This window comes from Jaculus jaculus, chromosome 3 (genome assembly GCF_020740685.1).
Source record: "Jaculus jaculus isolate mJacJac1 chromosome 3, mJacJac1.mat.Y.cur, whole genome shotgun sequence".
Classification (NCBI taxonomy): Eukaryota; Metazoa; Chordata; class Mammalia; order Rodentia; family Dipodidae; genus Jaculus; species Jaculus jaculus.
Window position 1 is genome coordinate 95,885,751 of NC_059104.1, and position 23,919 is coordinate 95,909,669.

Here is a 23,919-nt window from a genome sequence, read left to right on the forward strand (position 1 = left end):
GGGGGCCACTCATGGACCTGGCATCTTGCTCCTACATGGGTGACCTTGACTATGGCCCTGGTCCTTAGGTGCCCATCCCCCCAACTCCATTCACACAACTAGAAAAAGGGCCTGAACTTGTGACACCAGCTGAGACTAGAACGGAAGAAGCAAAAATGTACAACAGAGCCGGGCGCGGAGGCGCACGCCTTTAGTCCCAGCACTCGGGAGGCAGAGGTAGGAGGATCGCCATGAGTTCGAGGCCACCCTGAGACTACATTGTAAATTCCAGGTCAGCCTGGGCTAGAGTGAGACCCTACCTCAAAAAAAAAAAAAAAAAAAGGAAGAAAGAAAGAAAGAAAGAAAGAAAGAAAGAAAGAAAAAAAGAAAGAAAGAAAGAGCAGGGGCAGCAAGTACACATCTTCTCAGGTGGCCACGCCTCAAGGCCTGGACTTTGGATGACCTAGATAGGCAGGTGAAGCAGATCATGCCCAGTGATCCAGTAGTGCCAGGGATTTGCTCCTTCAGTCACGGCCACAGCCACAGCCATGGTGACTGGGGTGACATGGGAGCTGCACCTATTACTTCTAATGGGGCTGGGGCTCAGGACCCATGAGACCCTACCGCCACCCTGTGAGAGGTAAGTGGGTGCAGTAGCTGGGCATGGGGACTATGGTGGTTTGATTCAGGTGTCCCCCATAAACTTAGGTGTCCTGAATGTTAAGTTCCCAGCTGATGGAGGTTTGGGAATTAACGCCTTCTGAAGGGAGTGTATTGTTGGGGGCGGGCTTATGGGTATTAAAGCCAGTTTCCCCTTGCCAGTGTTTGGCACGTCCTCCTGTTGCTGTGGTCCATCTTATGTTTGTTGGCCAGAGGGTGATGTCCACCCTCTGCTCATGCCAACATTTTCCCCTGCCATCGTGGAACTTCCCCTCGAGCCTGTAAGCCAAAATAAATCTCTTTTTCCCTGAAGCTGCTCTTGGTTGGCTGATTTCTACCAGCAATGCGAACCGGACTGCTACAGGGACAAAGGCCAGGCTGCAAGGCTGGGGGGAGTGTCAGTCCCTCAGGAGGAGGGGAAGAAAGTCAGGACCCTGTCTGGTAGATTGGCTGCTAGGTACTGGACCTTGAGGGCCTAGGATAAGCTGGAGCTGCCTGAGGCTTCCTGTGCTCAGTCCAGAGCCATTGGCCAGAGTCCACCCTCCCAGCCACTCCTCAGACTGAGCAGAGCTGTTCTCTTGATTGTCTTAGCAAGCTTTCGGCCCCATTCGCTAGCCTGAATGTGAGCAGGTCTAAGGCCTATCCACAGCACTTGAGATCCAGCCCTGCCTTGACGCTGCTGCTGTGCCATAGCAATGTCAAACCTCCCTCCTGAGCCTCAGCTTCCACCAGAATGCTCACGGAACACAGAGCTGAGCGAGCCTTCCTGTCTCTTACTGTGGCAGCTCTCCTCATTCCCTGTGGACTTAGAGAGCTGTCACCCTCCTCTCCATCTTGAACTCTCTCAAGAACAGTCAAAACAGGCTGGGGAAATGGCTCAGCATTTAAAGGTGTTTACAAGCCTGGGTTAAATTCCTCAATAGTCACATAAAACAAGATGCCCAAAGTGGTGCATCGATCTGGAGTTCATTTGCAGTGGCTAGAGGCTCTGGTGACCACATTCTGTCTCTATGTCTCTATGTCTGCCAGTCTGGCTGTCTTTTTCTCTCTTTGTCTCTGCAAATGAATAAAGGGATATTTATATTGTTGTTATTTATTTACTTGTGAGGGGGGTTAGAGACAGACAGAGAGACAACATCTCTCCAGCCCAGGGATATCTTTTAAATACATATATATATATATATATAATGTGTATATATATATATATATATATATATATATATATATATATATATATATATAATGTATTTATCTAAGAGAGAAAGAGGCAGAAGGAGGGAGGGAGGGAGAGAATGGGCGTGCCAGGGCCTCCAGCCCGCAAACGAGCTCAGGGATGTCTTTTTTTTTTTTTAATTATTTATTTATTTATTTATTTGAGAGCGACAGATATAGAGAGAAAGACAGATAGAGGAAGAGAGAGAATGGGCGCGCCAGGGCTTCCAGCCTCTGCAAACGAACTCCAGACGCGTGCACCCCCTTGTGCATCTGGCTAACGTGGGACCTGGGGAACCGAGCCTCGAACTGGGATCCTTAGGCTTCACAGGCAAGCGCTTAACCGCTAAGCCATCTCTCCAGCCCTCAGGGATGTCTTTCGAAGACACAGTTATTAAGGGTTGTCAATGTGGGCTAGGGATTTAGCTCAGTGGAAGAGCTCTTGTCTCAGCACACACACAAAATATCCTTTTAGCCCAGAATTTGGGAGGCTGAGATAGGATAACTGAGAATTTGAAGCCAGCCTGGGACAACAGAGTGAATTCAAAAATTCACACACAAAAAATATATATATTGGGGCTAGAGAGATGGCTTAGCGGTTAAGCACTTGCCTGTGAAGCCTAAGGACCCCGGTTCAAGGCTGGATTCCCCAGGACCCATGTAAGCCAGTTGCACAAGGGGGCGCACGTGTCTGGAATTCATTTGCAGTGGCTGGAGGCCCTGGTGCACCCATTCTTTCTCTCTCTCTCTCTCTCTCTATCGCTCTCAGATAAATAAACTAAAATAAAATGTGAATTTCTTTTAAAAAAATATTTATGTCCAGTTGTGGCCTCACCAGACCTCAACCTCCAGAGAAGACTATACGGACACCAACTAGGAGGAAAGTAATCTTTATTATCCAGCCGGCGACTACATCCAAAACTCAGGAGCCTGAATGCAGTGCCAGGCTGTACCTCAGGGCTCCTTTTGTAGGAGAAATCCATACGATTGCACATCTTAGTTTCACAGTTCAGAAGTTCAGTAATCATAATCTTACAAAACCAAGACTCAATTTCAATTGATTTTAGAAAAAACAGAAACTTTTCTGGAATCTCCCCTCCCTACATTTTCTCTCTCCTGCAACTGCAAGCAAGCAGTGGTTAATACGGAAGCTAAAGATTGCATTTAGCAACAGCCAGAAAATCATCTTGTCTTGTGGTGACCCATTGTGGTAAAGCATGCCAAGCATCAAGTTCAAGTGCAGGTGAGACCATGTTCTTTTTTTTTTTTTTTAATATTTATTTATTTATTTATTTGCGAGCGACAGACACAGAGAGAAAGACAGATAGAGGAAGAGAGAAAATGGGCACGCCAGGGCTTCCAGCCTCTGCAAACGAACTCCAGACGCGTGCGCCCCCTTGTGCATCTGGCTAACGTGGGACCTGGGGAACCGAGCCTCGAACCGGGGTCCTTAGGCTTCACAGGCAAGCGCTTAACCGCTAAGCCATCTCTCCAGCCCCCGAGACCATGTTCTAAGGCACCAGCTAAGCTGAACTTCCCTATACAAGTTCACAGTATGGAGTCACTATGTCCCTCTCCAGCTTAGGCCCCTGTCACGCAGTTGCAAGAGTATGAAAGGAAAGGATCTGAGATCATTAGTAGTTTTTATTCTGAGCAAGTACACAAGGACTTCAGAGTAAAGAAATCCCTCAGAACTGGGCTGTGCATAGGCGGCAGTTACTGCCCCTGAGACAAAGGAGAACACCCGACAAGAAGGGAAGGGAAAGGAAGGTTCTGGGGAACTGAGTAGGTTTTGTTTGGTCAGCAGTAACAAGGACTTCAGAGATGATGTGGCGTTCAGTTAGGTTGCTTGCAAAGTGCACGTGCAGCCAGAGGACCTGCTGCTTGTCCGTCAGATCAGCCGCAGGTCAGTGGCGTGCTTAGACTGGTCACATGCGTGTTTATGGCTTCCTGTAGTGCAGGACACATTCGAAAGCCACAGGAGGTCCAGGCATGTGTGGCAGAGTCCAGAGGAAAAGAAGGTTTTATCCCTCTAGCTCTCCTCCCAGGGGATTCATGGAGACGGGACAGTGCTTCCCTTTTCCCGCAACCGTGTATGCCAACACACACGAGGGAGTGCCAGGCAGGAAATGCCCATGAGGCTTGACGTTGGGCTTGTCTTGAGGGTCCTATAAGGAGGTATGGGTCTCCAAGCCTCTGAAATTGGGTTTGAACTTTGTGGTGGGTGGCCAAGAGCCCATATTCTCTCTCTCTCTCCCCTCTATCTGCCTCTCTTTCTTTCTCCTAAATAAATAACTAACTTCCCAGTACAGCCCACATTCCAGGTGAGCAGTGTTTCCTCAGGGTGAGCCAGGAGCCAGGACTCCAGTACAAAGAGCAGGTCTGAACACGGCAGCCTGCAATAGTCAATCTTTCACTGCTCCGTCCTCTTGCTACCTAACAAAGGATCTGGTTAGTGCTCCTCTTGGGTTTCTGGTAGATAACCTTAAAGCCTTTGCAATTTCCCACATGATAGGAGCGTTTTTGTTTTTGTTTTTGTTTTTTGTGGCACACGCTTTTTTTCCTTGAAGTTATTTATTTATTTATTTAATTTTTAAATTTTTATTGACATTTTCCATGATTATAAAAAAATATCCCATGGTAATTCCCTCCCTCCCCACCCCCATACTTTCCCCTTTGAAATTCCATTCTCCATCATATTACCTCCCCATTCCAATCATTGTACTTACATATATACAATATCAACCTATTAAGTACCCTCCTCCCTTCCTTTCTCTTCCCTTTATGTCTCCTTTTTAACTTACTGGCCTCTGCTATGTATTTTCATTCTCACGCAGAAGCCCAATCATCTGTAGCTAGGACCCACATATGAGGGAGAACATGTGGCGCTTGGCTTTCTGGGTCTGGGTTACCTCACTTAGTATAATCCTTTCCAGGTCCATCCATTTTTCTGCAAATTTTATAACTTCATTTTTCTTTACCGCTGAGTAGAACTCCATTGTATAAATGTGCCACATCTTCATTATCCACTCATCAGTTGAGGGACATCTAGGCTGGTTCCATTTCCCAGCTATTATAACTTGAGCAGCAATAAACATGGTTGAGCACGTACTTCTAAGGAAATGAGATGAGTCCTTCAGATATATGCCTAGGAGTGCTATAGCTGGGTCATATGGTAGATCAATCTTGCTGTTTTAGGAACCTCCACACTGTTTTCCACAATGGCTGGACCAGATTTCATTCCCACCAGCAGTGTAGAAGGGTTCCTCTTTTTCCACATCCCCACCAACATTTATGATCATTTGTTTTCATGATGATGGCCAATCTGAGGAGCGTCATTTTTGCTTATAGCGAGCCTTGATAGTTTATGTGAAAAAAGTGACTTGTGGTGGGTTCCTAGTCATCGCTACCAAAATGACTCATTATGGAGAACAAGCCATGCTGAAAACACTGACAATGTATTTAAAAGCTTGGAGCTGTGGACATGATATCTAGCTTTTTTTTTAATTTAATTTTTATTTTTTTATTATTCTTATTTATTTATTTGTTTGAGAATGACAGGCAGAGAGAGAAAGAGGCAGTTAAAGAGAGAGAGAGAATGGGCGCGCCATGGCCTCCAGCCACTGCAAACGAACTCCATATGCGTGCGCCCCCTTGTGCACCTGGCTAACGTGGGTCCTGGGGAGTTAAGCCTCGAACAGGAGTCCTTAGGCTCCACAGGCAGGCGCTTAACCGCTAAGCCATCTCTCCAGCCCGATATCTAGCCTTTATTTTTTATTTATTTATTTATTTATTTGAGAGCGACAGACACAGAGAGAAAGACAGATAGAGGGAGAGAGAGAGAATGGGCGCACCAGGGCTTCCAGCCTCTGCAAACAAACTCCAGACGTGTGTGCCCCCTTGTGCACCTGGCTAACATGGGACCTGGGGAACCGAGCCTCGAACCGGTGTCCTTAGGCTTCACAGGCAAGCGCTTAACCGCTAAGCCATCTCTCCAGCCCTATATCTAGCCTTTTAACTGTTGTTGTTTTGTTTGTTTTGTCAAGGTAGGGTCTCGCTCTAGCCCAGGCTGACCTACAATTTACTATGGAGTCTCAGAGTGGCCTCTAACTCAGGGTGATCCTCCTACCTCTGCCTCCAGAGTGCTGGGATTAAAGGTGTGCACCTTTGACCTTCAGAAAGGGGAAGGTGACTGGACAGCGTGTTCAAGCCTGTGACCATTGATTCAATGAATCATACCTGTATAATGAGACCCTGCTCAAAATTCTAAACTCCAGTTGGTGCAGTGGTGCATGCCTTTAGTCCCAGAACTCAGGAGGCTAAAGGAGGAGGATCCTGTTAGCTCGAGGCCAGCCTGGGACTACAGGTCAACCTGGGCTAGAGTGAGACCCTACCTCAAAAACAAAACAAAAGCTCTAAACTCCAAAGCCTGGCTGAGCTTCCTGGTTGGGGACACACCGGTCATTCAGGAGGGCGAGGCATTGTGGTTCCACAGGACGCCACGTAGCAGTGGTCAGAACTCTCACAGCTCCACCCTACGTGTGTCTGCTTTTGGCTCATCCTGATCTGTTCCCTAATTATAAAACTTTAGGGCCGGGCGTGGTGGTGCACACCTTTAATCCCAGCACTCGGGAGGCAGAGATAGGAGGATTGCCATGAGTTCAAGGCCACCCTGAGATGATAGAGTTAATTCCAGGTCAGCCTGGACCAGAGTGAGACTCTACCTCAAGAAACCAAAAAAAAAAAAAAAAAAAAAAAAACTAGGGCTTGAGAGATGGCTTAGCGGTTAAGTCACTTGCCTGCAAAGCCAAAGGACCCAGGTTCGATTCCCCAGGACCCCTGTAAGTCAGATGCACATGGTGGCACATACATCTGGAGTTCATTTACAGTGGCTGAGGGCCCTGGTATGTTCATTTTCTCTCTTTCTCAAATAAATAAATAGAAACAAAAACAACAAAAAAAACTTTAACAAAAAGTTGTGATTTGTTGAGTTTAAGTATTTTAGCAAATTATGAAATTGGAGGAGATCATGGGAATCCCTAATAAAGATGGAGTCAAGAACAGATTATTTGTGATTTAAAAAAAATATTTTTTACTTTTATTTATTTATCTGACAGACAAAGAGAGAGAATATGAATGAATGAGAATAGATGCACCAGGGCCTCCAGCCACTGCAAACGAACTCCAGATGCATGCACTACCTTGTGCATCTGGTTAACATGGGTCCTGGGGAATCAAACCTGGGTTCTTTGGCTTAGCAGGCAAACACTTTAACCACTAAGCAATGCCTCCAGCCCAACTTGTGATTTTATTTTTTTCTCTTTGGTTTTTTAAGGTAGAATCTTGCTCAAGCCAGTCTGGAATTTACTATGTAGTCTCAGGCTGGCCTTGAACTCCCAAGGATCTTCCTACCTCAGCCTCCGAGTGCTGGGATTAAAGGTGTGTGCCACCACTCCCAGCTACAGCATAATTTTTTTTTTTTTTTTTTTTGGTTTTTCAAGGTAGGGTCTCACTCTGCCTCAGACTGACCTAAAATTCACTATGTAGTCTCAGGGTGGCCTCGAACTCTCGGCGTTCCTCCTACCTTTGCCTCCCGAGTGCTAGGATTAAAGGTGTGCACCACCACTCCCAGCTACAGCATAATTTTAGAACATTTTCATCACCTTCACAAGAAACTGTGCACCCATTAGTAGTCCCTCTCCATTTTCATACCTCTCTCCATTAGGCATAAGGGAACTGGAGATGAAAACCACAATGAGGTGTGGGAATGTAGTGCGCTTGCTCACCTAACATGGGAGAGGCTCCTGGTTCCATCCCCAGTACTGCAATAAGACAAAACCCACCAACCAAAAGAAGCAAACAAAGCAATGAAAATTCACTTCATACACACTAGGATGGCTAGAATTAACACACACACACACACAAAGCAGACAGTAATTAAGTGTTGGGAAAATGTGGAGGAATTGGAACCCTCTGTCATTTCTGGTAGAATAGAGAAGGATACAACCATGACAGAAAACAGTCTGGTAGCTTTTTTTTATAATGTTAAACATTTACCATATGACCTAGAACTTTCACACTTGGGTATCTACTTGAGCAAAGTGAAAACGTGTCTATAAACCAGGCATGGTGGTACACATCTTTAATGTCAGCATGTTGAGGTAAGAGGTTCTTGATGAGTTTGAGGCCAGCCTGGGACTATATGGCAAATTCCTAACAACCCAGGTTTGATTGTCTAGTACCCACATAAAGCCAGATGCACAAAGTGGTGCATGAATCTGGAGGTTTTTTGTTTTGTTTTTGTTTTTTTTTTTGCAGTGGCTAGAGGTTCTGGCATGCCAATTCTCTCTCTCTCCCTCTCTTTGTCTCCCTCTGCTTGCAAATAAATAAAAATATTTTTAATATCTATTTTTATTTATTAGAGACAGAGAAGGAGAGAGAGAGGGTGAGTGAGAATGGGCATGCCTGGGCCTCTAACCATTGCAAACAAACTCCAGATGTATGCACCACCATGTGCATCTGGCTTACATGGGACCTGGAGAATCGAACCTGGATCCTTAGGCTTCACAGGCATGCGCCTTAACCACTAAGCAATCTCTCCAGCCCAATAAAAATATTTTTTTAAAAAATAATAAGAGCCGGGTATAGTGGCACACACCTTTAATCCCAGCACTCGGGAGGCAGAGGGAGAATAGCTGTGAGTTTGAGGCCACCCTGAGACTATATAGTGAATTCCAGGTCAGCCTGAGCTAGAGTGAGACCCTATCTCAAAAAAAAAAAAAAAAAAAAAAAAAAAAGAATTAATAAACTGGGCATGGTAGCACATGCCTTTAATCCCAGCACTTGGGAGGCAGAGGTAGGAGGATCACCATAGTTTGAGGCCACTCTGAGACTTCATAGTGAATTCCAGGTCAGCCTGGGCTCGAGTGAGACCCTACCTTGAAACACCCCTCAAAAAAATCACAAATATTCTGTTTTTCTTGAGTCCATCTTTATTAATTCTTTGTTTGTTTTCTCAAGGTAGGGTCTCGCTCGAGTCCAGGCTGACCTGAAATTCACTATGGAGTTTCAGGGTAGCCTTGAACTCGTGGTGATCCTCCTACCTCTGCCTCCTCAGTGCTTAATTAAAGGCGTGCGCCATCATGCCCAGTTAAGAAGATTATGAATTATTAAGTTTATTTAGGGGAAAATCATAAATTGTGAGGTTTATTTAAGGGAGATTGGGGTTTAAAAGAAACTAAGGCCTTTAAAGAGAGATTATAGTAAAGCTAAAAATGTGTGAAAAGTAAAAGAAACTAAGGTTTTAAAAAGGGATTAGAGCCAGGCACACGCCTTTAATCCCAGCACTTGGGAGGCAGAGGGAGGAGGATTGCCATGAGTTCGAGGATACCCTGAGAGTACATAGTGAATTCCAGGTCAGCCTGGATTAGAGTGAGACCCTACCTGGAAAAAAAAAAGGGGGGGGTGTTGGGGGATTAGAGCTGTAGGCACGTGGAAAGCTCACTTAAGAATTTAGAAGCTTTTTTTTTTTTTTGAGGTAGGGTTTCATTCTAGCCCAGGTTGACCTGGAATTCACTATGTAATCTCAGGTGGCCTCAAACTCACGGCGATCCTCCTACCTCTGCCTCCAGAGTGCTGGAATTAAAGGTGTGTGCCACCATGCCTGGCTTGTAGGAGGATCGCTGTGAGTTCGAGGCTACCCTGAAACTGAATTCCAGGTCAGCATGAGTTAGAGTAAGACCCTACCTTGAAAAACAAAAACAACAAAGAAAATATTTATTTATTTGACAGAGAAAGGAGAAAGAGGCAGATATATGTAGAGAAAGACAGGCAGAAAATGGGCATGCTGGGTCCTCTAGTCACTGCGAAGCAACTCCAGATGCATGTGCCACCTTGTGCATCTGGCTCATGTGGATACTGGGGAATTGAAACCAGACCTTGGGCTTGGCAAAAAGCACTTTTTAAAATTTTTTTCTTTTTTAAAAATTTTTAAACTTTTTTAACTAACAACTTCCATGATTATAAAAAATACCCCATGATAATACCCTATCTTCCCCCACTTACCCTTTGAAACTCCACTCTCCATCATACCCCCTCCCCATCTCAATCAGTATTTCTTTTACTTTTGATGTCTTGATCTTTTCCTCCTCTTATGATGGTCTTATGCAGGTAGGGTCAGTCAATGTGAGGCCATGGATATCCAGGCCATTTTGTGTCTGGAGAGAACATGTTGTATGGAGTCCTGCCCTTCCTTTGGCTCTTACATTCTTTCCGCCACCTCTTCCACATTAGACCCTGAGCCTTGGGAGGTGTGATAGAGATATTGCAGTACTAAGCACTGTGGTTATTTCTTTCCATCACCATGATACCTTTTGAGTCATACCAAGGTCACTGCCATCTGAAAAGAGAAGATTCTCTACCAAAAGTGAGAGTAGCATTAATATAAGGGTGTGAATATTAACAGAAGTGATTACTGGGCAGCTTGATAAGCATAATATATACATTTGGCCAGACAACAGCAGACGTTACACCCCTAGGGCTCATGACTACCCCTGTTTTAAGTTTTCAGTATCAGGGATATATTCCCTCCCATGGAGAGGGCCTCCAGTCCAATTAGAGAGCAGTTGGTTTCCCCCATAACAGACATGCCACTATTGCACCTGTTGGCTCATTTGGCCTGGCTGGCCAATTATGGCTTGCAGTATCCACTGATGAATATCTTCACTGATGATTTGTCTTTCTCCCATTGAACTGCATGCAGAATGGCTTCTTCTGTGGTCTAAATGGAGGAGGTTATCAGCTCAGATCCAGCAAGATTTCTCAGTGGCCTTGCAGCCCAAGTATATGGAGTCTTCAGCAATAGGGTCTTACCACCTATTCCTGGTGGGAAACCAAGGACCTCAGCAACAGAAAGCACTTTTTACCACTGAACCATCTCTCCAGCCTGAAGCTGAGACTTTTTTTTTCTGGTTTTTTCGAGGTAGGGTCTCACTCTAGTCCAGGCTGACCTGACTCACTATGTACTCTCAGGGTGGCCTCGAACTCACGGCGATCCCCCTACCTCTGACTCCCAAGTGCTGGGATTAAAGGCGTGCACCACCATGCCCGGCTGAAGCTGAGGATTTTAAAGAGAGACTAGAGTAAAGCTGCAAGCAAGTGGAGGATAGGATTTAGGAGCTTGTGTAAGGAAACTTTGAAGGAACACACATAGACACCTGCCATGTGCTTTCCTATGGAGGGAAGTTAAGCTGGCAAATGGTGAGGCTCAAGGAAGAATAAGAAGGGGAATATCAAAGCAGAGACCAAGAAATTCAGACGAGAAATGAGTAATGCGAGTTACATGATGGTTACCTGGAGTTTAAGGAAATTACACAGGCAGCAAGCCTAGTGTTTGTGAGAGCACCTGCGTGGTAGATCTGGAGTTTAAGGGAAGTACATGCATGGTAGATTGAGAGACAAGAGGAAAACCATACAAGTAATCAAAGTGGGGAGCTATTCCAGACTACAAAACAGAGGCAAGCAGAAAAGTTCAGATCAAGACAATGTTATGCTCTCCTAGCTGGGTGGAGACTAGACTCGTGCCTCTGAGCAGGGTTGAGAGGGAATCCAGAAAGAATAGCACAGACAGAGGGGGAGGAGGCTGAATGTAGCTTTTATAGAGACAGGTTCACCTATGCAAGGGCAAGACCTGACTGGTTTGCAGATTTGAAGAGTGGACCCCAGGGCCAGTCCACGCAAGCAGCACACGAGACTGTGGGCAGCAGGGGCGCAGTAGATCAGTCTCGATCAGACAGGAGTTCTGGTTTTGCCAAGAGTTCTGTTCTTGTGCGGGGACCAGGGGTCATGTGGGGTGGCATCTCCTGGTTCTCTCTGGGCCTCAATATCGAACTGAAGTTGCCTAAAAGAGACTGGCTTTCTCCTATCCTTCACTGAGATTATAGTCATGAACCACCATGCCCAGCAAAACTCCCTTCCTTCCTTCCTTCCTTCCTTCCTTCCTTCCTTCCTTCCTTCCTTTCTTTTATTTTGAGGGGGAGGGGTCTCAATCTAGCCCAGGCTATCCCGGAACTTACTCTGTAGTCCCTGGCTGGCCTCGAACTCACAGTGATCCTCTTACCTCTGCCTCACGGGTGCTGCAGTTAAAGGCGTGCACCACCACACCTGGCTTGCCCAGCAGAACTTTCTGTGGAACATAGAATGAACCTTTGAGCACCTTCCCAGAATGATTGCTGAGACTTTGGACTAGAGAGAATTTCTGGCTTTGAAGCAATTATTAGGTTCATATCAGATGCTATTTGCCTCTAAAGCTGAGGGACATAATATCCTGCTAACACCTGAAAGACCTATGGCCCCTTGAGTCATGTTGAAGTGAAGTCTCAGAGGGAGGGCAGTGCTCAGGGGAACCGGTGTAATGGAACCTTTCTGAATAAGTAATGCGTGAACATGGCACCAGGACAGAGCTGCTCACGGAGCTCAAGAGCCTGTGGACTCTTCCCTAGTGCTGACTTGGAAGCTAAAGGAGCTGCAGGACTCTACTACCACTGGACAGTGCCCTGTGGACAGTCAATGGGCCCACAGGGCTATTTGCTTCATGAATAACAGTTTGTTTGTTTTCCAAGGTAGGGGCTCAGTGTAGCCCAAGCTGATCTAAAATTCACTGGAAAGATGACTCAGAGGTTAAAGATACTTGCTTCTAACGCCTGATGGCCTGGGTTTGATTCCCCAATAGTCATGTAAAGTCAGATGCACAAAACAGTGCATGCACCTAGAGTTCATTTGCAGTGGTAGGAGGCTCTGGCACATCCATACTCCCTCTCTGTCTCCTTGTCTTTCTCAAATAAATAAATGATTTTTGTTTATTTCTTGAGGTAGGGTCCTGCTCTAGCCCAGGCTGAACTTTCTGTGGAGCTGTCCTGGAATTCACTATGTGGTCTAAGACTGGCCTTGAACTCACAGCGATCCTCTTAACCACTGCCTCCCCAGCACTAGGATTAAAGGTATGTGCCACCATGTTTGGTTTAAAATATATATTTTTTAATGTCACACAAAATGCTAGCCAGGTGTTGTGGCTCATGCCTTTAATCCCAACGCTTTGGAGGCAGAGGTAGGAGGATCACCATGAGTTTAAGGCCAACCTGAGACTACATGCTTCCAAACACCAGAAAAAGAAAAGAAAAGAAAAAAAAAGGAGATGCTATGCTGGGCATGGTGGTGCATGCCTTTAATCCCAGTACTCAGGAGGCAGAGGTAGGAGGATCGCCATGAGTTCAAGGCCACCCTGAGACTCCATAGTGAATTCCAGGTCAGCCTGAGCTAGAGTGAGACCCTACCTCGAAAAGCCAAAAAAAAAAAAAAAAAGGAGATGCCGAGAGATATATCACTGTTTTGCTACAAGGAACCCATGTCCAAAAGCAAGGGATGGGCTATTGTATATTAAAGAAGGTTGCCTGGCATGGTGGCACACGCCTTTAATCGTAGCACTCAGTAGGCAGAGGTAGGAGGATCGCCATGAGTTCGAGGCCACCCTGAGACTACAGAGCAAATTCCAGGTCACCCTGGGCTAGAGTGAGATCCTACCTCGAAAAAAAAAAAAAAGAAAGAAAAAAAGAAGAAGAAGAATGTACCCATTCTCTGGGGCTGGAGAGATAGCTCAGTGGCACTTGCTTGCAAAGTTTAAAGGCCCAGGTTCGATTCCCTAGTACCCATGTAAAGGCAGATGCACAAAGTGGTGCATGCATCTGGAGTTCATTTGTAGCGGCAAGAGATCCTAGTGTGCACATGCACTGTCTCTGCTTGCAAAAAGATACAAATATTTAAAATAAAAATTAAAAAAGAATGTGCTCATTCTGGGTTTCTGAGAAACAACCTGTAAGGTCTTGGAATTCCCCAAATGGCATGAGTGTGCGCTTGGTATGCTAAGACAATGACGCAGGAGGAAGGCAGGCTATACCAGAAAGGCTGCTGGTGGTGGTTTGACTCAGGTGTACCCCATAAAGTTAGGTGTTCTGAATGCTAGGTTCCCAGCTGATGGAGATTTGGGAATTAACCCCTCCTGGAGGCAGTGTATTGTTGGGGGTGGGTTTATGGGTGTTATAGCCAGTTTCCCCATGCCAGTATCTGGCACACTTTCCTGTTCCTGTTGTCCACATGATGTTGGCCAGGAGGTGATGTCCACCCTCAGCTCATGCCATTGTTTCCCCCTGCCATCATGGAGCTTCCCCCTTGAGTCTGTAAGTCAAAATAAACCTTGTCTCCCCAAAAACTGCTCTTGGTCAGGTGTTTTCTGCCAGCAATGCAGACCTGACTGCAACTGCTTGGTAATCCCCTTGTTTCCTGGTCCTGGGACCACTCCAGCAGTTAGGAAAAAAGGAGGCAAGAGGATGTGGGGGGAAACTCCAGAGCTCCACTGCTGGCATATCCCTTTCCGCAGATCACCCCTCCAAGTAGAAGAGTCTGTCTAGTGGGAACCTCTCCTCCATGTCATTTTTTTGTTTTGTTTTGTTTTTTTGAGATAGGGTCTTACTCTAGCCCAGGCTGACCTGGAATTCACTATGGAGTCTCAGGGTGGCCTCGAACTCACAGCAATCCTCCTACCTCTGCCTCCCAAGTGCTGGGATTAAAGGCGTGTGCCACCACGCCCGGCCTTTATGTCAGTTTTAGTGTGAGTACACAATTCATGCTTTTGTCTCCCCACTTCAGACATCCTTTTTTTTTTTTTTCTTTGTTTTGTTTTGTTTTGTTTTTCGAGGTAGGGTCTCACTCTAGCTCAGGCTGACCTGGAATTCACTCTGTAATCTCAGGCTGGTCTTGAACTCACGGTGATCCTCCTACCTCTGCCTCCCATGTGCTGGGATTAAAGGTGTGAGCCACCACACTCAGCTCTTTTTCTTAAATATTTTACTTATGTGTTTATTTGAGAGAGATAAAGAGAGAAAGAAAGAGTGCTCCAGGGGGTTCAGCCGCTGCAAACAAACTCCAGACTCAGCACCACCTTGGGCATCTGGCTTACGTGGGTCCTGGGGAATTGAACCTAGGTCTTTTGGCTTCACAGGCAAATGCATTAACTGCTAAGCCATCTCTCCAGACCCCCCCCCCTCTTTTTATTTCAGAAAGTCTGGGGTGAGGACCAGGAACATTTGATAAAACATTTTATTTATTTATTTGAGAGAGAAAGAGATAGAGGCAGATAGAGAGAATGGGTGCACCAGGGCTTCCATCCTCTGCAAACAAACTCCAGATGCATGTGCCACTTTGTGTCTCTGGCTTATGTAGGTACTGGGAAATCGAACCTGGGTCCTTGGGCTTCGCAGGCAAACGCTAAGCCATCTCTCCAGCCCCAGACATCCTTTCATTATTTATTTATTTACTTATTGTCTGTGGCTTTTATTAACTCATTTACAATTTTATGTGTTCTAGTTTGTTGAAGCAGTAAGTCAAACAACATTTGCACACTAATGTCTGTCAAAGTGGCTAAACATAAAATCCAGCACCACACTCATCAGAAGGGCACTCCTCACGAAGGTGGCTAACTATGCCATTTTCATCCATCTTATAAACTGAACCTTCTTTCTCTTGTGCTTATTTTTCTTGGGAGTAGTATAACAATTCTTCCTCCCGCCCCCCCCCCCCCCCGACCCTGAGGTAAGGTCTCACTGTAACCCAGGCTGACCTGGAATTTACTATGCAGTCTCAGGCTGGCCTCCAACTGACAGCAATCCACCTACCTCTGCCTCCCAAGTGCTGGGATTAAAGGCGTGCACCACCACGCCTGGCTTGGACTCCGTTTTTAATGTAGTCAGAAAAAGTAGGCCCATCTTCCAGCTGCTTACCAGCAAAGATCAGCCTTTGCTGATCGGGAGGAATTCTTTCCTTATCCTGGATCTTGGCCTTTACATTTTCTGTACTGTCTGAGGGTTCAACCTGGAGCATGATGGTCTTCCCTGTAAGGGTTTTTACGAAAATCTGCATCTTGGTGGCAGCCCCACTGCAGAAGGTGGATTGGAAAGCTAGACATCCTTGTTTCTTTGTTTGTTTTTCATTTTTCAAAGTAGGGTCTCGCTCTAGCTCAGGCTGACCTGGAATTCACTATGTAGTCTCAGGGTGGCCTCGAACTCACAGCAATCCTCCTACCTCTGCCTCCTGAGTACTGAGATTAAAGGTGTGCACCACCACACCCGGCTTTAATTTTTTTTTAATATTTATTTGGCAAAGAAACTTTACTGGGTCTGTCATGAGGCTGTTATTATGTTTAATTCCCCCATATATGTATTTCTCTGCCCTTGGCCCATAATTCCCCCCATATAAATACATACTTAGTGGGGGAATTAGTGTGATTATAATGTGTGTATATATAATTTTTTTTGAGGTATGTTCTCACTTTAGCCCAGGCTGACCTGGAATTCACTATGTTTCTTAGGGGGGGCCTCAAACTTTTGGCAATCCTTCTATCATTGCCTCCTGAGTGCTGGGATTAAAGGCATGTGCCACCAATCTGGCTAAAATATGCTATTTATTTATTTATTCATTTGAGAGAGAGAATGGGCAAACCAGGGCATTTAGCCACTGCAAACGAACTCCAGACGCATGTGCCACCTTGTGCTTCTGACTTACTTGGGTCCTTTGGCTTTGCAGGCAAGCATCTTAACCACTAAGCCATCTCTCCAGCCCTATACATCCTTTTAATAGTTCAGTTTGTCACTGCGCATCTGCCAGGGGCTGAGTCAGTAAAAACCGAACCATAGAGACTTTTTATCATTCAATTCTGCCATCACTTTGAGATGACAGCATGCCACGCAGTCCGCTAGATGATTGATCTTATCTTTTCCAAACTGTCAATCAGTAGAGGGAGTGACCTCTAAGCAGGATGCTATAAGGATCTGGAGAGTCAAACATGGGGCCTTAGGCTTTGTAGGCAAGTGCCTTAACTACTTAAGCCGCCCCTGGCCCTCTCTTCTAACCATTTTCACCCCTGTCTTTGAAGTCAGATTTACTGCCATGGGGAGCTCCTGCACCAAGTGCAGATGGCCAAGCTTTACCAAGATGACAAGCAGTTTGTGGACATGTCACTATCTACAGCTCCAGGTGAAGCCACGTCATCTTCCCCCAGACTCCCTACCTGAAGAAGGCAGGAGTGGAAGCAGTAGAGGCCCTTCCAATCGGGATGGCTCTTTAGGGTACCTTGCTGACCCCTCCCTCCCTCCCTGTTGCCTGCTCTCCAGACCAAGTCCTGGGAAACTTCAGCAAACTGGCTGTGATCTACAACCACAGCATCCCTAGGCAGCAGCTACAGGAGTTCGTCCAGCAGTACTTCCAGCCTGTGGGGCAGGAACTGCAGCCCTGGACGCCTGAGGACTGGAAAGATAGGTACAGGTCTGGGTAGAGGACAGGAAAGGGCCCTTCAGTTGGGGATATGCCCTGAACCCTATGGGGTCTGCTCTTCCAGCCCCCAGTTCCTACAGAAGATCTCTGATGCTAAGCTTCGTGTCTGGGCAGAACAACTGCACCACATCTGGAAGAAACTGGGAAAGAAGGTAGCAGTAGTCTGGGCCAGCCCCAGGACATGCGGGTCAACACCGCCATTGGGACGGGACAGGGCTGTGTTTGGTGGGGCTCACGGCGCCTCAGAGCGACATTTCCTGAGAACACAACGCTGAGCCCAAAACAGAAGCCCTCAGGCAGGATTTCTGATATCAGAAGAGAGCATTGGCTTCCAACCCCTCGCCTCTTGCAGGAAGTTCTCCAAGCAAACGTAGCCCGTCCTGCCAACTGCAGGCTGTGGCGCTGCCTTCTGTGTCCTGGGAATAGAGCAGAAGCTCATGTCCTCTGCCTTCTCCGTTCCTGAGCTCCTGGGCTAGTCACAGTCAGTCACAGGGGCAGTAACTGTGGCTAAGTGTTGAGGGACTTTCTCTGCCCTTGGCCCAGTAGTCTGCTCAAGGTTGTACAGGATGGCCTGGGTTCTCTCCTCTTACTTGGTCACTAGAGGTCTGGAGCTGCTTCAGGTCCCTTTGTCATCTCGGCCATTCTCCTCAATGTGTATAGCTGTCTAGTCTAGTGGGAACACACCAGACCCCCATTGGGCTCCTGGTTCAAAACGCCTTAGGTCCACATACTTGGACCCAGCAGACACAACAGAGGAAGTGCCCAGTGGGCCCTGTGCAAACCACACACTGCTCCTCGCTCCTCTTGCTTAGCTGCTGCCCTGGGAAAAGGGGCCCGAGCCTGGAAGGGGGCACTGACCTCTGGGTCTGGCTTGACCCAGGGCGAGGAGGGAGACTGCAGCGGGCACCGCCTCACCCACTCAGCCCAGCTGGGCCACCTCCTAGTGGCCACCCATCTTGCACTGTGATGAGTAGTCAGGGCTTCTATTCACTGTCAAGTTGGGCCAGCACCCCAAAGGCAGGCACATGAAGGATGAGGACCCCAAGGTTTTCAGCATCTGGTCTTATCCCCATAGAAAAGTAGCAGGAGCAGCAGTAAAGGTCCAGCTACGGGTGCCAGGGGAGCTCCGCCGGCATTGTCTGCAGCCTCCTCCCCCATGCCAATGCTACGGTTCCCTGTACCCTTTCTCCTGACTCCAGATGAAGCCAGAGGTCCGCAGCCACCCTGAACGGTTCTCTCTGATCTACTCAGAACATCCTTTCATTGTGCCCGGCGGGCGCTTTGTTGAGTTCTACTACTGGTGAGCACCTAGCGCCAAGATGCCAAGGAGCCCACTGGGCTGGCTGTGGAGGAGAACCCACAGCTCTTATCCTGCCAACCTGGGAGTACAGGGTAGAAGGCAGAGGACAGGGTAATGCACGCTGCTCCCTCCCCCAGGGACTCCTACTGGGTCATGGAGGGTCTGCTCCTTTCCGAGATGGCCTCAACGGTGAAAGGCATGCTGCAGAACTTCCTGGAGCTGGTGAAGACGTAAGAGGAAGTTGGGAAGGGAGCTGGGCTTGCACTGTCTATGCCCCAGGGGCAAGGGTATCTCAGTAGGGACCCTCTTGACAGCTACGGGCATATTCCCAACGGTGGGCGTGTGTACTACCTGCAGCGGAGCCAGCCCCCACTTCTGACCCTCATGATGGATCGATACGTGACTCACACCAACGACACCACCTTCCTAAGGTGGGTCCCCAGCCTCGACTACCCTGTAGGCACTCCCTATGCCCCAGACCTCCTAGGACCGAAGGCAGGGCCTTGGTGCCTTGGCTGAGGCACTGTCCGCCTCCATTGCAGGGAGAATATCGACACCTTAGCCATGGAGTTGGACTTCTGGACTGTGAACAGAACTATCTCTGTGAGCTCAGGGGGACAGAGCTACAAACTGAACCATTACTACGTCCCCTATGGGGGACCCAGGTGAGTAGCCAGCCTGCCCATCTGCCCATCCCTCATCTGTACGCTGCTGTGAATTGCAGCGCAAGGACCTAGAGCTGGGCAGGGGCAGCTGCTGCTGAGCCAACATGGCCAACCCCCCTGCTGGCACAGAGGAGCTTTGTACCCACCAGTACCAGGCTTCTTCCCTTCTCTTTGTCAGGCCAGAGTCCTACAGCAAAGATGCAGAGCTGGCAGACCCCCTGCCTGAAGGTGAGTAGCAGGTACCAGGAGGTAAGGAGGGCACTCTGTGGGTCACGTCAGACCTCAGTCTACTCTGCCTAGCCCTGAAGGCAGACCTGGCCTGGGCACACTGTGTTGTCCTCACAGGAGACCGAGAGGCTCTGTGGGCAGAGCTCAAGGCTGGGACTGAATCTGGCTGGGACTTCTCTTCACGCTGGCTTGTTGGAGGCCCAAACCCAGATTTGCTCAGCAGCATCCGAACTAGCAAACTAGTACCCGTTGACCTGAATGCCTTCCTGTGCCAAGCAGAAGAGCTGATGAGTAAATTCTACTCCATACTGGGTGAGGACCCTAGGAGAGAGGGTGGTCCAGTGTGTGCTTCTGTGTTGGCCTTGGCTATATACTGGAGTGAAGGGCTCCCCAGCCCACTTATACCCAGGACCCAGGTGGGGGAATCAGCATGAGCATAAGTGGAGCCCACCCTGTCTTCCCACTCCCCATACTTTTCTAAAAATTATTAGCTGGGCATGGTGGTGCATGCCTTTAATCCCAGCACTTGGGAGGCAGAGGTAGGAGGATCGTTGTGAGTTCAAGGCCACCCTGAGGCTACATAGTGAATTCCAGGTCAGCCTGAGCTAGAGTGAGACCCTACCTTGAAAAACACAAAAAGAAAAAAAATTATTTATGAGAGAGAGGGAGAGGAAGCGAAAGAGGCAGACAGAAAGAATGGGCACACAGGGCTTCCAGCCACTGCAAACGAACTCCAGACACCTGCGCCACCCTGTGCATCTGCTTACAGGTACTGGGGAACCAAACCTGGGTCCTTAGGCTTTACAGGCAAACGCCTTAACCACTAAGCCATCTCTCCAGCCTCCTCCCCATCCTTTTCTATGCGGGGGCACCTCAATGTATGTGCATTCACACTCTTTCCACAGTCCAAAGCCCTCTTAGAGCCACCACCCTCGGGGGGATGGACCCAGGTGACAGACCAGGGAGTCCCTGAGAGCCATACGGGGTCATTAGCTCAGGGAGCTCCAGGACCTAGAGGTATGAATAGTTGTGGGCTCTGGGGAGTCAGTCTGCTTAGTCCTTCAGATTTCTTGGGCCCTGGGGAGGAGCACAGATGGAAGTAGGCAAGTAGAGGCCAGGGACCCAAGATCAGGGCCCTGCTTGGTGAGACTAAAAGCCGTGCTACATAGGGAATGATGCCCAGGCCACAACGTACAGAAACTTGCGGGCCCAGCGCTTGGCTGCCATGGAGGCGATCCTGTGGGATGAGCAGAAAGGCGCCTGGTTTGACTATGACTGGCAGAACAGGAAAAAGAATGTGGAGTTTTACCCCTCCAACCTCACCCCGCTCTGGGCCGGCTGCTTCTCCAACCCTGACGTCGCTGACAAGGCTCTGAAATACTTGGAGGTAAGAGGACAGGGGGCAGGTCTGGCCTCCTGGAGACAGGACTCTCCTGCTGTTTGAACCAGTCTTATCCTGCAGGTCTCACTAGGGCCACCAGGGGCAGCTGTGAGGCAAGGTCAGGGAGGGCAGATCTGGATTCCCTGAGGGCCCGGCATGCTGGCTCATCCTGTCACCACCACTCAAATCACAGCAACGTCTGGAACCTTCTAGGACAGCAAGATCTTGACTTACCAGTATGGGATCCCAACCTCTCTCCAGAAGACAGGCCAGCAATGGGACTTCCCTAATGCCTGGGCCCCACTTCAGGACTTGGTCATCAGAGGTACGGAGGCAGGCATGGGGCATCAGCCAGGGCCTGGCCTCAGCATGTAGGGCTCTGCAGTGACACAGCCCAGGAGCTGTGAATAAGGGCGCAGGGACCCTCATCCACTATCTAGCTCCTCTGTGCAACTGGCATCCTCTTTAGCTGACACACCCACTCCACCTGTCTGGTGTGACCAGCGCTGCTGTCTCCCTCCTGCAAACCTAGGCACTAGATTAAAGGCTGGTGGGCTCATAGGTGCAGAAAGCATGGTTGATTGCCCATCCCTCTTCCCACTTCTGGGAACGTAAGGCCCAAGCCTTTGTTCTGCGTGGGTAGTAGCCCTGGAGATTCAAGTCCTGTTTGGGGTGGGGTTTAGGCTTGGCCAGGTCAGCTTCCCCTGGGACCCAAGAAGTAGCTTTCCAGCTGGCCCAGAACTGGATCATAACCAACTTTGATGTCTACTCCCAGAAGTCAGCTATGTATGAGAAGGTGAGCTGGCGGAGGAGTCCCTCTCTACCACTGGGAGGGAGAAGCAGGATGGTCGGTCGTCCTAGAGGTCCATTGGCCACCGGGAATACAGCCAGTACAGTGGCGGCACCAAGTGGTCATTTGTGCGCACTGCAGGGTCCTGAGCAGCAGGTCTTGACTGCTTCGTCCCAGGAGTTCCCACAGACTGTGGCCCAGCTTGGGTGGTGGCCTTAAGGATAGTCTGACCTATTGCCCATCCTCTTGCCCTCAGTATGACGTCAGCAATGGTGCACATCCAGGTGGTGGTGGGGAATATGAAGTTCAGGTAAGCCAGCCAAGACTAAGGAAACGCCTGGGCTCTGCAACTGCCACAGTAGACATGACTTTCTTAGACCTGTGTGCCCCAGTATGAATGCTCCTCGGTGCCCCTGGGCTAGGTGGTGTCAGATCTTTGGGAAGAGCATCTCCTGAAAAACAGCCCTACTGGCATGGTCTCTCTCTAGGAGGGATTCGGCTGGACCAATGGAGTAGCCCTGTTGCTTCTGGACTACTATGGTGACCGACTGACCTCGGGAACCCAGATGGCTCTCCTGGGACCCCACTGCCTCGTAGTTGCCCTTTTGTTCAATCTCCTGGCATGGTGACCAAGACAAAAGCCTCACTGCTTCCCCTGCCTCCAGCTCCCGCCTGTTAACCCTTCCCTTCCGCCTCATGCCCCAACCTCCCAGCTGTCTTCTGTTCATGGTACATGAGGTGGCAGTGACCTGCAGGTCAGAGTTGGAGACTGGGTCTCTCCTGGAACTTTCGTAAGGGTAGAAATCCTACTCTTGGGGGAAAAATGAATCCTGCTGCCCAAAGCACCTTACCCATACACCTGGCCTACCACACACATACATAGTCAAAAATGCTTTATTGTTCTGCTGAAATGTTTACAAATACTGCAAAACACCCAGCAAGGCCAAGCAACCCAGGGCCCAGTGCTGGGGAGGAGGGTAGGGAAGGTGGTTTAGTGTTAAGGCGTGAAGGCTGAGGCCAGGCAGCTGGAGGCCTGGTCCTCCACTCTCCTTTTCCATTGCCCTTGGGAGGTAAGAGGGAGATGCTGCTGCCAAGGGCTTCTGCCTCCATTGGGCCCTTCTCTCTGGGAGCCCCCACGCTCCCCTCCTCCCATCAGGAACTGAAGCCTTCTCAGCACCCGGAGGACAGCCCTCTTAGCTTCCCCTCCCTTGGGCACCGCTGTTCCGGTACTGGATCCCCCAGCATCATCCCTTCTGGCTCTAAGCAAGGCACGAGTGGAAGGGAGAGGGCTGGACTGGGGGGCTGGGGACACAGGCGGAGTCAGGGAGGTATTCAGACCCCTCCTGCCTTGTGAGATGCCCCCCAGGGCCAGGGATGGAGAGATGATGGCATATGCCCTCAGGTGGCCCACTGTTGAAGCAGTGGGCCGAACCACAAAGTGAGTGTGGCAAGTAGTGTGTAACCATGGTGATGAAGCAGTCACCATGGAGACCACGGTGATGGGCCTACTGCAACCTCAAGGATGATACTAAAGGTCTCTGACCCTTGAGCAAAGTAGTGAAAAGTCTGAAGGAGGAAAAATTAGGAGGCAGAGTGGGGTTGGGCAGTGTGTGTGGGAGCTGCTCCCCCATTCTGTATGTGGCTCTGCTTAGCCCCAAGGCCCCTGCACAGGGGGTGAGGCAAGAGGGGATCTTTGGCAGATTCTGGTACCATAATTTGTCCTTTACAGAGAGAAAACATGTGCTAGGCCAGCGTTGAGAGAAGCCAGCTCGGTGACCTATAGGCCTGGGCGGGACCTTGAACTTCTGGGCTACCAGCAGGCAACAAAGCGCTTCCCTCCCCCGTCCTCTCCTCTGGTTTGTTAAGGACCTGGGCCCAAATCCTCGAGCACCAATCTCCTCACAGAATGTGACAAGGAAGTCTTCTTGCACACAAGCCCTCAGGGCTCTCTGCTGCACCTGGCTCTGGAGCGGCCCAGCGCCCAGGGTGCCACCGTCTCCAGGGATAAGCAGAGAGGCAGGTAGCTGGGCACGGGTCCTGGGCTTGACCAGAGGACCCAGAAGGTCTGTAGTGGTCAGTTCATGAACTGAGTATAGCCCTCAGCCCCAGTGACGATGACATCCATCCAGATGCGCATGGCCTCTGCAGATGGCGCCACCATGTAGTACAGTCGGTCGTGGGTCTTCACACAGAAAGTGAGGGCTGGGTTTGGACTCTGCAAAGGCAAAACAGGAAGGTCTGAGATGGGGCTCACACATGCCCAGAATATTCTCATCTACCTCCTTCTGCCCTTCCCCTCACAGCACCCAGGAAGCCTTGCAACTAA

The 23,919-nt window shown here is 48.9% G+C and overlaps 2 protein-coding genes across 11 annotated transcripts in view; one reads left to right on the forward strand and one right to left on the reverse strand.

The window, feature by feature from the left end:
• Nucleotides 1–486: 486 nt before the first annotated feature.
• On the forward strand, nucleotides 487–22,509 carry Treh (trehalase). Of its 3 annotated transcripts, XM_012950898.2 has the most exons (15): nucleotides 487–619; nucleotides 16,832–16,932; nucleotides 17,070–17,214; nucleotides 17,294–17,381; nucleotides 18,429–18,529; nucleotides 18,667–18,759; nucleotides 18,844–18,960; nucleotides 19,072–19,194; nucleotides 19,373–19,422; nucleotides 19,540–19,734; nucleotides 20,592–20,809; nucleotides 21,017–21,128; nucleotides 21,487–21,599; nucleotides 21,850–21,903; nucleotides 22,082–22,509. In XM_012950898.2, the coding sequence occupies exons 1-15, from the start codon at nucleotides 528–530 to the stop codon at nucleotides 22,220–22,222; spliced, it is 1,743 nt and encodes a 580-aa protein (XP_012806352.2). In that variant the 5' UTR covers nucleotides 487–527; the 3' UTR covers nucleotides 22,223–22,509. The 3 variants fall into 3 exon arrangements, with proteins under 3 accessions (XP_012806352.2, XP_045002183.1, XP_045002182.1); XM_045146248.1 differs by lacking the exon at nucleotides 21,487–21,599 and having other exon boundaries at nucleotides 22,082–22,158; XM_045146247.1 differs by lacking the exons at nucleotides 21,487–21,599; nucleotides 21,850–21,903.
• The window catches only part of Phldb1 (pleckstrin homology like domain family B member 1), a 64,076-nt gene continuing 62,628 nt past the window's right edge, over nucleotides 22,472–23,919 (reverse strand). For all 8 annotated transcript variants that reach the window (XM_045146242.1, XM_045146241.1, XM_045146243.1 and 5 more), the window contains one exon: nucleotides 22,472–23,808. In XM_045146242.1, coding sequence (XP_045002177.1) covers nucleotides 23,668–23,808 — 141 coding nt within the window. In that variant the 3' untranslated portion in view covers nucleotides 22,472–23,667. The remainder of the gene's footprint in view (nucleotides 23,809–23,919) is intronic.